The following is a 15190-nucleotide window of genomic DNA, read 5'->3' as shown; positions in this document are numbered from 1 at the left end:
AAAATATTGTGAGATGGACAGCAGGCAATGGTATGTTGATAAACGGGGCTAAAAGTCAGGTTGTGAGTTTTACAAATAGGAAAAGTCCTCTCAGTTTTAATTACTGCGTTGATGGGGTGAAAGTTCCTTTTGGGGATCATTGTAAGTATCTAGGTGTTAATATAAGGAAAGATCTTCACTGGGGTAATCACATAAATGGGATTGTAAATAAAGGGTACCGATCTCTGCACATGGTTATGAGGGTGTTTAGGGGTTGTAGTAAGGATGTAAAGGAGAGTGCATATAAGTCTCTGGTAAGACCCCAACTAGAGTATGGTTCCAGTGTATGGGACCCTCACCAGGATTACCTGATTCAAGAACTGGAAAAAATCCAAAGAAAAGCAGCTCGATTTGTTCTGGGTGATTTCCGACAAAAGAGTAGCGTTACAAAAATGTTGCAATGTTTGGGTTGGGAAGAATTGAGAGAAAGAAGAAGAGCTGCTCGACTAAGTGGTATGTTCCGAGCTGTCAGTGGAGAGATGGCGTGGAATGACATTAGTAGACGAATAGGTTTGAATGGCGTCTATAAAAGTAGGAAAGATCACAATATGAAGATAAAGTTGGAATTCAAGAGGACAAACTGGGGCAAATATTCATTTATAGGAAGGGGAGTTAGGGACTGGAATAACTTACCAAGGGAGATGTTCAATAAATTTCCAATTTCTTTGAAATCATTTCAGAAAAGGCTAGGAAAACAACAAATAGGGAATCTGCCACCTGGGCGACTGCCCTAAATGCAGATCAGTATTGATTGATTGATTGATTGACAGAGGAGATTCCTGGCTTGACTGCAGAAGTTCGATGTTTTCTGTGTCCTGCTGAGCATTTCCTGCCTAACAGTGCTGTCTTTCGATATTGTGCTTCCGAGGTACTTGAAGTGGGAAGCTGATTTGATTTTTGCTCCTTCCAGAAATATATTTCAGCTTGTTCTTTCCCTGTTGATGGTCATTTCCACTGTCTTTGTTTTGCTCATCTTCAGTCCAAAATTTCTGAATGTGTTGTTCCATTCATTAAGTTTCTTCTGAACTTCAGCTTCTGTCTCTCCCCATAAAAGCACATCATCAGCAAATACCAGGGCGTTTGGTTTACTGTCCATTTTCTTTGTTTCAAACCATTCTGATCGTCCGTTGCCTATCTGGACACAGCTGTAGTAGCACTTCTGCTATAGCATCTTGACTTTGTCAATTAAGTACTTTGGCACCTTTAGGTCTTCCAGACATTCCCATATCTTGTTTCGAGGAACACTATCATATGCTTTTTCAATGTCCACAAATGCAATCACAAGATTTCTTCCATATTCCCAGTACTTTTCTGTCAGCATCTTTACTGCAAAGATAAGATCCACAGTACTTGGACCTTTCCTGAACCCGTGTTGTTCTTCCTCAAGCAAAGGTTCCACTATCTTCCTAAGTCTTGTTTCTATGATCTTTTCCAGCAGCTTCAGTGAGTGTGACAACAGTGTGATGCCACTGTAATTTCCACATTTCCGTCGGTTGCCCTTTTTGAACAGCGGGATGATGACTCCTTTACTCCAATCTTCTGGAATTTTGTTACTTTCCCAAATCACTGATAACACTCTATATAGCCAATTCAAGCCTGGTATTATTCCAGCTGCCTTTATCATGTCTGAGCTGAGATCATCATCTTTCCATCATTTGATGCAATGTAAACATTAGGTCAAATGTAGACCTGCCTCTTCTGAATCCATACTGTGGTGTTCTGCCAATTTTTCCTCTACTCTGTCTCTTATTCGTTTATCCAAGATTCTTTCAAGGATCTTAGCTGTATGAGGTATCAGTGTCACTCCTCTGCAATTTTCACATTGCTTCCTGTCTCCTTTCTTGAAAACTGGTATAATGGCCCCTTTCGTCCACTCTTTTCTCTAAATATCTCTCTGAAGAGTCTATACAACCACTGTAGACCAACTGTTCCTGCTGCTATTATTATTTCTATGGTGACCTCGTCAATTCCAGCTACCTTGCTTCATTTCATTCTTTTACTGGCCCACTCAATCTCTGCCATGGACACCTCATTTTCCTTATCTTCTATCTGCACTAAATCTGGTTCTTCAATTTCTCCTTGCACCGAGGTATTTTGCATGTTGTAAAGCTGTTCAAAGTATTTTCATCACCTCTGCAATATATTCTGCTGTGTTATCACTTCGTCCTGTTCATTTTTAATGAAGTTAGCACCTTCACCTGTGCTTTTCTTCTTTTTTACCCACTGGAATAAGATCTTTTTCCTTCTGGTTGTATCTTTTTGCAGAGATTCAGTGAATTTTTGCCAGCATTTCTTTTTCTCTTCTTGAACCACCTTAAGGCACTCCTCCTTGCAGTGCATGTATTCTGTTTTGCATTCTGTTGTTCTGTTTCTCAGCCATTTTTTCCAAGCCTGTTTCTTCTGTTTAACTATATCTTCTACCCTGTCATTCCACCAGGGCATTTCTTGATCTTTCTTCTTTCCTGATACTCTTCCATAAGTCTTTTCTGCAAACTCCACCATGACTGTTTTAAAGTACACCCATTTTTCTTTGACCCTTCCTATGTCTTTTTTAGGTATACTTGTTTTAATATGTGTCTGGAACTCTTCATTTATTTCCTTCTCCTGTAATTTCCACACCCTTAGCTTTCTCTGCCTACTCAGTCACCTTCTGTATCTTTCCCATCTTTAACTCAGCTATCACAACTCTGTGATCTCCTTCAAAAGATTCACCTGCGAGGGCTGTTGCATCTACCAACATTTTCCTGTTACCTTTCTCGATCAAACTGTAATCTATCAGAGTCTTGATTTTGTTGTTCCAGCTATATCTTCTTATCTTCAGACTGTTTTTCTTTTGAAATCATGTGTTACCAATGATTAGCTCATTTCTTCTACAAAAGTCTACCAAAATATCTCCAGCCTTGTTTCTCTTCCCATATCCAAATGGTCCTATAATCTCTTCATCTCCTTTTCTTTCCTTGGGCATTCTCCTTTTCTTTCCTTGGGCACTCACTTCTTCTATGATCACAACTTGTTTGTCCTGTATGTGGCCTTCCAGATATTCAAGGTATTTCTTTAGATCCGTATCTGTATTTCCTGTTTGTGGAGCATACCCTTGAATTATATCTGTAACACCAGTTTCAAGTCTCAATCTGACCTTAATCAACCTGTCATTTATGTTTTCCATCCATTCTAGGCATTCCTTCAAGTCTTTTCTAATTATGAGACCTACAGCATTTTTGGCTTCTCTTTCTCCACTATAGTATAAGGTGTATCCTTTCTTTAGTTTCCTCTCACCTTTTCCTTTCCATTTGGTCTCACTCATTCACAGCAATGCCATATCTTTGTCAACCATAAAATCTACAATTTCTTCCACTTTCTCTGTTAGTGTCACTACACTGATGGTCGCTGTCTTGATGTATTTGGTTGCTGGTCGCCCATTTCTTACATTTCTTCTAGTATCACAAGAACTGCATGCCGCTTGTGGGGAACGCCCTAGCATTTTGCACGTCGCTTGTGGGGAACGCCCTAGCATTTTCCAAGGCTTCAGTACACTGGTCAATGGGTTCACCACTCCCAAAGGCATTTTAGATCTACTACCAGCCGAAACTTGTAGGCCACTCCTAACATGGAGAACAGACACCTTTTGTAGCCGCTCTTCTGGAGTACAGACGCTACAGATGATATTGGGTTTCAGTGGCATTTCCTCCACTAAGAGCCCATTTCCCTTCTCTAAGGACTCCTCCACCCGTAGCTGTTGGTCCTTATAGTGGGTCAGGCTATTTACCACCACCCAACATTCGGTATGGAGACACTGGCTGTATGGTTTACTCCACTTCCATAGCAGATTTAACTGGCCAGCCTCAAGAATGGATGAATATGAATTTAAAATAATCAGCAGATCCAACTAACAACACTGAAAGTTAAAAATTATTCCAAAATCAATCCACTGACTAGAATTAAAAAAGATGACAATGAACAATGATTATAAACTTAAAACCTTCCCAGAAACGAACTGGTATATACCAACCAAAGGGCTGCTTCCAAAGTACAATCCTGAATCAATGATGCTTGTTGTCTAAACGGGTCCAAAACTCACGCCAACTGCCCCTCATAATGGTACTTAACATTAGTAAAGTAGAACAATAGTATTTCTCATTAGCAGTACTAATCACAAGAAACGTAGACTCATGGTGTTCCTCACGTAATGGCACCACTCATAGGGAAAGCAGACCCATGGTGTTCCTCACATAATCGGTATTAATCATAGGCAACGCAGACCCATGGTGTCGCTCATATAGTGGTACTGAACACAGGAAACGCCCAGACCTGTGGTAATCATCGAAACACAGACCCTCGCTGTCCACAACCAGATGCTGAAACTCTCCAGTGAGGATAGCCTCTTTTTATCACTTTGATTAGTTCAACTGAATCAGGACAGAGAGTGAGCCTCCATCATAGTGGTGGATACTATACACGGGTACTGTAAACCCACAGTAATCCACCCACAGACCCATGGTATTCCTCACATAGTGGTACTAATTGCAAGAAAAGTCGACTCACAGTGTTCCTCGCATTATGGTACTAATCACAGGCAATCTCATTGTTCAAAATTTGGCATCCCTTGGTTTCCCCTTTTAGTCACCTCTTAAGACAGGCAGGAGATACCATGAGTGTATTCTTTGACTGCATCTACCACGCACAGTGTGTTCTAAATAATTATATTTGATTGATTTTCACTCAGGTATACTCTAGAAATCTTGACAAGTCAACCTTTCATACAGTTATTTTTGCTTGTGGTGAGGCGACCTTTGACAGTGGTATGGAAGAATGGTGATACATAAAGATCCTGGAGTCCATAAAGCCATAAATCTGACATAAGCCTAACTGGCTCTTGCCTGCAATTAGTGGAAGGAAGGAACAAATCTTCTGAAAGAGCACCGCTTAATATGTCAGTAGCTGTCACAAGAGGAAAACCCTCATTAACCTGTCACTCTAGGGGTGCTGGTGCCAGGTGTCAGGCCTAATGTATTATGTTAACAGATCTTCAATATCTTGGGTGTAATATAATTAAATAGCTGCAATATCCACGGATAAACATTCACAGATGCAGATGAGGGCTCTAACCATAGCCCATGGCATCGGAAACAGGGTAAGTGAATGCTCTTTTCTGATGAAGTCGCCATAAGCTTGAACCCAAAATGGAGTGTGGAGATGGTCCAGTGAGAGATGGAATGAGCCTTCATCCTCGAGCACCATCAGCAGCAAGGGGCTTCCATTATGTTTTGGGTTGGGATCATGTTAGGCTGACGTATACCTCTAATTCTTATCCATGGTAACATGACTGGTGTAGTATACAGAGACAAAATCTTCCAACCTGTAGTTACAGGATTTCCTGCCACTGTGGGCAAGGGCTTTAACAGTAATGGATGATAGCATTCATATCAAGCCAGAGTGGTCAATTAGTTCCTTAAGATGCATCACATTCAGTGAGTGGTGTGGCTGGCATATTTTGCAGACATGACCTGTATTGAATATGTGCATGGCATGAACTGAAGAGAGCTATTGCCCACCATTCTACTCCTCCTACTCACATTCATCAATTGATTGAAGCTGCTATCTAACGGGGGATAATGAGCCGCAAACAAGTTTGATTCCTTGGTGCTGAATACGCTTTGCAGTGTTCAAGCATGCTTCAGAGCCTAAGGTGGTTATACATGGTACTGATCTTCCAAACAATGAACGATTATTTTGTGTTCAAAATCCCATATTACCAACTTTGTTCTTTTATTGCCCTTCTGCTCCTTTTGCATAACTGACTGCATTGTTATTTTTCTGTGTATATACCCTTTGTGATGTACGTGCATGCACATAGCAAAATAAAAAGTGCACTAAACCAGAATATACAAAACGTTTTTGAGCTCTGTACAAGAGTGCAGTTTTCTTAACTTACATAAAGAAAGACACTTCCTTTGATGGCTACAGGACAGATGGTAATAAGAACTTTTCTAAACCTTACAAGCTAAACTGAAGAACATTATTTTCTAATCCTTTCATAATGTTGATCACAGCAAAAGCAATATACTTTACAACTGTCTTCTATAAAAATTAAAATACATTAGTGGAAAACAAACTGGAGAAACTATAGCAATATGTATTTTCAAACTTGCCAGACTTTGACTTCTGTTTGAAATTCAGAACATCACGAACGACTTTGCATTCCCTCATGAGTATTCAAGAGATGGAATAAAAAAACAAAGCTAAGGAAAAAGATTACCCAACTCACCCCATGTTCTGTCTTCCTTGACTGCGACAGGTCACGTACTGCACCTCTAGATCCATCACCTGACCCAGTTTCCTTATTTGTTCGAGCTAACACTAAGGAACTGGGAGTTAGTGCATTCTTCCAGCTAGTAAGTAACTGTAAAAGCATGCGTAGTCCATTATCCACCAACTGAGGAAATGTATCTAGGACATCTCGAGCAAGAAACTGAGTGAAACCTGAAATCAAAGACAGTATAAAGGATCATATTTCAATCAAACTAACACTCAATTTATTTGAAATGTTAAGAATGTCTGAAAGTTGACCATAATTTGGTAGTTTCTTTAGTGGTAAACACAGAGCAGGTATCTTGTATGCTATTATTATTATTATTATTAATATTATTATTATTATTATTATTATTTTGCTAGGGGCTTTACGCCGCACCGACACAGATAGGTCTTATGGCGACGATGGGATAGGAAAGGCCTAGGAGTTGGAAGGAAGCGGCCGTGGCCTTAATTAAGGTACAGCCCCAGCATTTGCCTGGTGCGAAAATGGGAAACCACGGAAAACCATCTTCAGGGCTGCCGATAGTGGGATTCGAACCTACTATCTCCCGGATGCAAGCAAACAGCTGCGCGCCTCTACGCGCACGGCCAACTCGCCCGGTATTATTATTATTATTATTATTATTATTATTATTATTATTAAATATTCCCGCAAGGGGAGGTTACCACAAGGATTACATATACTAAATAGAAACAAGAAATGTATACATAAAAAACCGTAACTATGTGTAAATACAAGTTCGTCAAGTGTACAAGTAGTTATGAAGTATGACTAATGAGTTTTTAGCATACACATTGAAGGATATCATTACAATGGTAGAAAATGTGCACTATAATCTATTTTGACTTTACCAACAATCTAATGAAGTATCGTTATCGTCACTACAGTACCTGAAAATCCCCAAATGTCAACAGTGTAATCCCCCGTAACACTTGGGTCAACTCAACTATGTTGTCAGCTGTTCCACTGTCAAAGTCCTGAAATATTAACTTTTCTTTCCATCTTTCACTCTGTTTGAATAACACCTTATCTCTCTGTGGGTGGGGGCAGTAGATAACATACACGTTATCCTCTGCCTGTTGTAAGAGGGGACTGAAAGGGGGCCAGGTGCTCTCAACTTGGGAGCATGGGTTGGCGACTTGTTTCTACGTACTTGTGTCAGTCTCCTCACTTTCGTCTTTCCTACCTGCCCTCCCTTGGTTAACTCTTGCTCCCTTCCAAACCTAGGTTTACAAGGCCTACAGAGTCTTTCATTTTGATACTGTTCATATGCCCCTGCCCCTGCCATTTGCCGATACCTCCATCCTTTTAAGGTACAGACCTTTTCCATTTTCCTTGTGTTAGTGTTAATATAGGATGGTTCCCAAATTGTACTTCCTCTTAAAACAACCACTACCACCACCACTAACAGCTTCTAGAGAATCACCTGGCCTTAGCATTAAATAGCTGTGTCTTTATTTGTCCTTCACTTTTCACTCACTCTCCGCCTCCTCTTCTCTGGCAGCATCCAGATAAGCAACAATCAAAATGAACATTCTCCTCTTCTCTGCAGATAACAGATGTTCTCTGATTATTAGAGTAAAAAGAAATGACCAAACTTATAAATTTTCACAATATACAGGTTTCAAGCTTATGATGTGAAAGCTGTGATGAACACTAATCATCTCTCAATGTTTTTCTTCCGTTTGTTAGTGATTTAACGACGCATTAGCACATAAAAGGTTTTTAGTGATCCAAGGTTTGGAAAGGGCTAGTATTGGGAAGGTAGCAGCTGTGACCTTAACTCATTGCGGACCACGGACGGCATAAGACGTTTAAGCTTGCTCCTATGCTGCGGGCCGTGGACGGCGTAAGACGATTAATGTTCTGCGCGAAGCAAAGCTGTTTATATTCATCATCTATGCAGTCTTACACCTTAGTCAGCGTTACTGGTTGCAGCAAGAATTGGTTGACCTTGTTGAGATAACCCTCGCGTTGAGTTGGCTCATGTTTATCTCAGCTGTTTTAGCGGGAAAATCTCAGCAATTCCTCACGCGGCAAGTCAGTACTTGAGATTCCAATGCAGTGCGTATCGTTCTTACCGAGTGTAGTATAAAGGTTTATAATGCAAAGTTTCTTACGGAAGAAGAACTATTAGATATTGTTCACAATGATAATGCTTCTGATGAACTTATTCCTGAAATAGACTCAGAAAGTGAAAGTGAGAGTGATGAAGAAATTCCGAATCCGATAGGCCTATAGAGAAAAATGAAGTGCCTGATACATATCCTAGTTATTGTCCATCCTTTCCACCATTTACAGGGAATTGAGGTATAAGCGTTCAAATAGAAAACGAGCAGGATATTATGAGTAACGTGTGTATTTTCATGAATTACGAATTTTATCAGTATGTGTGTGTGAGCAGACCAATCTATACATGAGTCAAGTGATAAGTCGGCCTTTCACAAAGAATTCGATCATGCAATCCTGGAAAACGATTGATGTCTCCGAGTTGAAAAAGCTTTTAGGGTTGATGTTCATCACAGGTATAGTCCAAAATCCTGACATAAAATTGTACTGGACTGAAGACCCTGTTTTTCATACTCCGATATTTTCTAACACATGTCATGAATACGCTTCCTTTGTATTCTTTCATTTCTTCACTTCAGTGACAGTAATCATTATGCCGAAAGTACAGATAGGCTGTATAAAATTAGACGTATTTTGTAACCTGTGACACCAGATATCACACCCTCAATATTTACTAGAGGTATGCACAAAGTATCATGTTTCTATCATTTATAGTTCAGGAGTAATGGTAAATTTTATTAAGTGATGCAGGTTTAGTGGGCCGGGCATGAAAATGGCTGGTCCAGGCATTCAAGTGTCCTGCTGAGAAGCAGGTACTGAACGTGTTAATTAAGGTGCAGCCCAGCATTTGTCTGGGTGAGAAACCACGGAAAATCATCTTCAGGGCCGACGACGGTGGGATTTCAACCCACCATCACCTGAATACAAGCTCATAGCTACACCACTCTAACCATGTGGCCAATTCACTTGGCCATCTCTCATTGTCCTGGTACTACTACTACTTCTTCACCATCACATACCACTTCAATGGTCAACTGCAGTAATGAATCTCCTCAATTTCTGTCTCTCCCTTACATCTTCCTCCCGAAGTTCTTTCTCCTTTAGGTCCTTTACAATCCTATCCCTCCATCACAACTTTTATCTTTTTCTTGGCCTTTTCCCTTTGATGGTGTATTCCATGCTTTCTTTGCAGGCTCTGTTTCCTCATAATATGTCCATACTACCTCATCTACTTTCCTCTATCTTCTTGGTGATGACAACCACACAAGCTCTTTGTTGAATTTCTTCAGTTTGTAATCTCTCTCTATGTCACACACCCATCATCCATCACAACATTCTCATTTTAGTTCTTTCCAACATTTCCTCTTTTCTGCAATGGCCAGATAACTGCTCCCGATGGAAATAGGTCAGGGTAAACATGTTCTTTCTCCCAAATCCTCAGAAATGCTGTTCTAGATCATTTGTCTACTTTGGCCTCTCTATCCACTCATTTCATACTTAGGCATGTTTAAAATGAGCTCATTGTTTACATACAGAGAGGAGGACTGAAATTTCTTCTTTCTCCATAGCACACAGTTTGCTCTGTACTCTGTGTTATGTTGCAATTCTATCCACTACTCATCTCTAGTATGAATACAGGCCATACTCAAGATATTATCATAACATGGGATCTGATGTTTCATTGGGGTTAAGCCAATAAAATGTCTTTGTTCTATATTTGTAGTTAATTTTTTTTTTTTTACAATTTGCTTTACGTCGCACCGACACATCTAGGTCTTATGGCGACGACAGGATAGGAAAGGGTTAGGAGCGGGAAAGAAGTGCCTGTGGCCTTAATCGAGGTACAGCCCCAGCATTTGCCTGGTGTCAAAATGGGAAACCACAGAAAACCACCTTCAGGGCTACCGACAGTGGGATTCGATTCGAACCCACTATCTTCCAAATGCAAGCTGAGTTGATTCTTCATGAATTCATGTTGTGCAGAAAATACATATTATTAACCATACTTTCGCTCCTTAAAATTCAGTCAAATATTGGAGCAACAAGAACTTATGAGTTTTCATGCAATTTGCCCAAGAAGATTGAATAGCCTTTTGAAGAGTGGCTCCTCACTCTCTCAAACAACAGACTGCTTGAAGTGGTCTCACAGTAGCACAGAGATTGATACATCTCCTACTTTGCTCGCTGCAAGTAGAAGTTCTATATCTAGTCAGTCACTTACACAAAAGACTCCTGCTTTTACAAAGCCCAAGTGCAGAATGTAGTTGATAAATTGTTTTGTTTTGAGGTTCATGATAATATGTGTAACTATAATTATAGCTATCTAGGAGTGGGGAAGGTGCCTCAACACTAAAAAATTGAAAGTTATATTGTATGGCTGATTGTAGCATAACTCAAACTGTAATTCACACCTTTGACATTGTAGATATAATTTATGACTGCTTAGAGTCCATAAAATCAAACTATGGTAAATTATAGTTGCCTATGAAACTATTACCTAGCTATTACATGCAATTTTTATGATATAAATGACTAATCAGAAATAAATATTCCACTCAAATATACCTGATTTGTAGATCTGTGATGAAGCTACTAAATATTTTAAAGGTTTTCCATAAAATGACTTTTTATAAATGATTGATGGTTGGCATGTATGCTCTGGCTGATAATTGTCACTTACATTCTTACCACACCAGCTCTGCTCTGCACTTTGTGTTATGTTGCAATTCTATCCAGGCTCGTAGAAAAGCAAACAAAACCAACCAGGCCTCAGAGAATTTTCTGCTCATCTCTAGTATGAATACACAATCAATTTCTCCCCTCACTCACATGTCTATTGTCACAACATGTTCATTACTTTGTCCAAGACAAGAACAATTCTCATCCCTGAGTAAAACTGTTCTCCATTTGCCTCTCCAGTGTACTTCCTCATGACCACCGGAGACTTTCAGGTGTAAGGGGTTAATGTGCCAGAAGAACATGAACATAGACCTACCTCCAACAATCACTTGTTTATTGTTCATGCAGATACATGGCAGATATGATGGCTCTGATTACAACGGCGGCAACCATCCTGTCAGTCAGGGCAGCCCTAATGATCCTTCAATGCAATTTTTAAAAATGCTTGTAGTTTACGGACTGTTGATATTGAGATCAAAGCAATCAGTCCACCAGTATTATATGGAATCCAAACCACAGGAACATAAATTTCACTTCAAATCCCCTACCTCAAGTTACAGTTCTGGGGAATGTTCAGGTGGCCTCACGCAACCACGTTATGTTCATGCTTGAAGCCACTTCTACTGTCATCTACATACAACAGAATCTCATTCCCAACTATACTCTTCATGCTGTCAAATGAACTTCAATAAGAGACTAAGTCAGATGGCCACGGATAACTAGTTCCTCTGTCAGCGACTATCAAATGATTAACATGTCTGAGAGAGAGAGCAAGAGGCTGTAAGTGTATATGGATGTGTACGTGCTCTGAATTCAAATGAATCTCTCACAGACCACCAATTTATATCTCTCATGACAAATAAAAATAAACACACAGCGATAGAGAACCCCTTTACGTACATTCAACTCCACACAAAAGATGAATATCACAACATAATTCAAGTATAAAAACGAAACACAGAATAACCTACCACATATGACATCCTGTCTCCAATCTGGAAAGTCTAATACAAGTGTTTGTAAGCTTTGATAAGCTAATCCTCGAAGCTCTTCATCCATGTGAACTGTCAAACGGGACAAGAGGTCCACAAGTTCAGCGCCTGTCATGCCATCGGGGATTAGACGAGGGACTGCCGCAACGCACGTTCGGAACAGGTCAATTCGTGGTTTGCGCTCACCAGTGATCATCTCATCAGGTTCCTACAGCAAAAAGTCAAATACTCTCTGATTAGTCAGTAAAAATTTAAATTAAAACATTCTGAAGAGGGTGAAAGTATCTTTGAGGGTATATAACATTCCAGAAACCAGTGCAGACAGAACCGTATAATTGTTGTTTTTAAACAAATGCTTTTCTACATATGTACCAAAAACCAATTGCCGCTAAATGAATCAAATGTTGATGAACATAAGGATAAATTATTTTCTATATATACCATATATACGTGAAAAATCCCTGCATATTTTTCCATAGTGTGGGTTACTGTAGTCACGTCCTAGTTGATGAACCATGGGCGACGGCTGAGTGGCCTAATAACTTGTCCTGAGAGTCAGGATACCAGTTGCTACGGAATGGGAGTGGGCATCTTGGACATGTTCTGAGTCATGGCCCTCCTTGTGCTCAGGTAGCCAGGAGTATACAATCCACTGGTGGTCCCAAACCCATTAGAAGAGAGATCCTCACTTGGACTATGTGTAAGTAAGGTAGCATCCAGCTTCATGAATATACCAAGCTCTACGGGAGTAACGGAGTCCTACTTCCATTTGACAGGTGAGGTACTCCTTGGAAACAACCTGACTAACAAAATGGAATTCAATGGGGAGCTATCAATATTAATGGGGATTATGGAATAAAGAAAGTAGAACTGGCTGAGTCAGCAAAGAGGATGCATCTGGATGTACTAGAGTAAGTGATATTCGGGTAAGGGGAGATATGAGATTATAAGTGTACTTGAAGGATGATAAAAAGGGAAGGGTAGAGTTTGGGGTAGGGCTGTTCATCAGGAATACTACTGCACGCAACATAGTTTGTGTTAGGCACGTAAAGGAACAAATTATGCGGTTAGATCTGGCAGTTGGAGGAATTAGGACGAGAATTGTCTCAGTGTATTCACCATGTGAGGGTGCAAATGAGGATGAAATCGACAAGTTTTATGAAGCATTGAGTGACATTGTAGTCAGGGTCAACAGCAAGGATACAATAGTGCTAATGGGCGATTTCAAAGTGAGAGTTGGAAATAGAACTGAAGGATACAAAAGGGTGATTGGTAAATGGAGGGAAGATATGGAAGCTAATACGAATGGGAAGCATTTGCTGGACTTCTGTGCTAGTATGGGTTTAGCAGTTACGAATACATTCCTCAAGCATAAGGCTATTCACCGCTACACATGGGAGGCTAGGGGTACCAGATCCATAACAGACTATATCTTAACAGACTTCGAATTCAGGAAATCTGTTAGGAATGTACGGGTATTTTGGGGATTTTTCGATGAAACAGACCACTATCTAATCTGTAGTGAACTAAGTATCTCTAGGCCTGGGATAGAGAAAATGAAATCTCTCTGCAAACGAATAAGGGTAGAAAATTTCCAGGATGAGGAAATTAGACAGAAGTACATGGATATGCTTAGTGAGAAGTTCCGAGCAGTGGACAGAAAGCAAGTTCAGGATATAGCACGAGAATGGGTGGCATACAGGGATGCTGTAGTAGCAACAGCAAGGGAATACCTAGGAACAACTGTGTGTAAAGATGGGAAAAAGCGAATATCTTGGTGGAACGATGAAGTGAGAGAAGTTTGTAAATGTAAAAGGAAGGCTTATCGCAAATGGCTCCAAACAAGGGCTGATGCAGACAGGGAATTGTACATAGATGAAAGAAACAGAGCGAAACAAATAGTTGTTGAATCCAAGAAAAAGTCGTGGGAGGATTTTGGTAATAACCTGGAAAGGCCAGATCAAGCAGCAGGGAAACCTTTCTGGACAGTAAGAAAGAATCTTAGGATGGGAGAGAAAAGGAAATGAACAGTGTTTTGGGTAATTCAGGTGAACTCATAATAGATCCCAGGGAATCACTGGACAGGTGGAGGGAATATTTTGAAAATCTTCTCAACGTAAAAGGAAAGGATGGTAAATAAACTCCATTATCATAAAGCAGCAGGAATAGATGAAATTAGACCTGAAATGGTGAAGTATAGTGGGAAGGCAGGGATGAAATGGCTTCATAGAGTACTAAGATTAGTGTGGAGTGTTGGTAAGATACCTTCAGACAGGACAAAAGCAATAATTGCACCTATCTATAAGCAAGGGAACAGGAAGGATTGCAACAACTATCGAGGTATCTCATTGATTAGTATACCAGGCAAAGTATTCACTGGCATCTTGGAAGGGAGGGTGCGATCAGTCGTTGAGAGGAAATTGGATGAAAATCCGTGTGGTTTTAGACTACAGGGGGGCTGTCAGGATCAGATTTTCAGTATGCGCCAGATAACTGAAAAATGCTACGAGAGGAATAGACAGTTGTATTTACGTTAGGTAGATCTAGAGAAAGCACATGACAGGGTACCGAGAGAAAAGATGTTCACCATACTGGGGGACTACCGGATCAAGGGTAGATTATTAAAATCAATCAAAGGCATTTATGTTGACAATTGGGCTGCTATGAGGATTGATGGCAGAATGAGTTTTTGGTTCAGGGTACTTACAGGGGTTAGACAAGGCTGTTATCTGTCACCTTTGTTCATAGTTTACATGGATCATCTGCTAAAAGGTATAAAGAGGCAGGGAGGTATTCAGTTAGGTGGAAATGTAGTAAGCTTTTTTTTTTTTTTGCTAGGGGCTTTACGTCGCACCGACACAGATAGGTCTTATGGCGACGATGGGATAGGAAAGGCCTAGGAGTTGGAAGGAAGCGGCCGTGGCCTTAATTAAGGTACAGCCCCAGCATTTGCCTAGCGTGAAAATGGGAAACCACGGAAAACCATCTTCAGGGCTGCCGATAGTGGGATTCGAACCTACTATCTCCCGGATGCAAGCTCACAGCCGCGCGCCTCTACACGCACGGCCAACTTGCCCGGTGAATGTAGTAAGCAGTC

At 40.4% G+C, this 15190-nt stretch overlaps 1 protein-coding gene across 2 annotated transcripts in view; it reads right to left on the bottom strand.

The window, feature by feature from the left end:
• Positions 1–15190, bottom strand: part of fry (Protein furry) — a 1574680-nt gene that overhangs the window by 1449247 nt on the left and 110243 nt on the right. For both annotated transcript variants that reach the window (XR_011018272.1, XM_068227610.1), the window contains exons 14-15: positions 12073–12301; positions 6305–6519 (exon numbers count right to left, since the gene is read on the bottom strand). Coding sequence is in view for 1 of the 2 variants with exons in the window: in XM_068227610.1 (XP_068083711.1) it covers positions 6305–6519; positions 12073–12301 (444 nt within the window). In the remaining variant the exon portion in view is untranslated. The remainder of the gene's footprint in view (positions 1–6304; positions 6520–12072; positions 12302–15190) is intronic.

This window comes from Anabrus simplex, chromosome 5 (genome assembly GCF_040414725.1).
Source record: "Anabrus simplex isolate iqAnaSimp1 chromosome 5, ASM4041472v1, whole genome shotgun sequence".
Classification (NCBI taxonomy): Eukaryota; Metazoa; Arthropoda; class Insecta; order Orthoptera; family Tettigoniidae; genus Anabrus; species Anabrus simplex.
The sequence above is the reverse complement of the archived record's forward strand: the minus strand, read 5'-3'. Positions and strand labels throughout refer to the sequence as shown.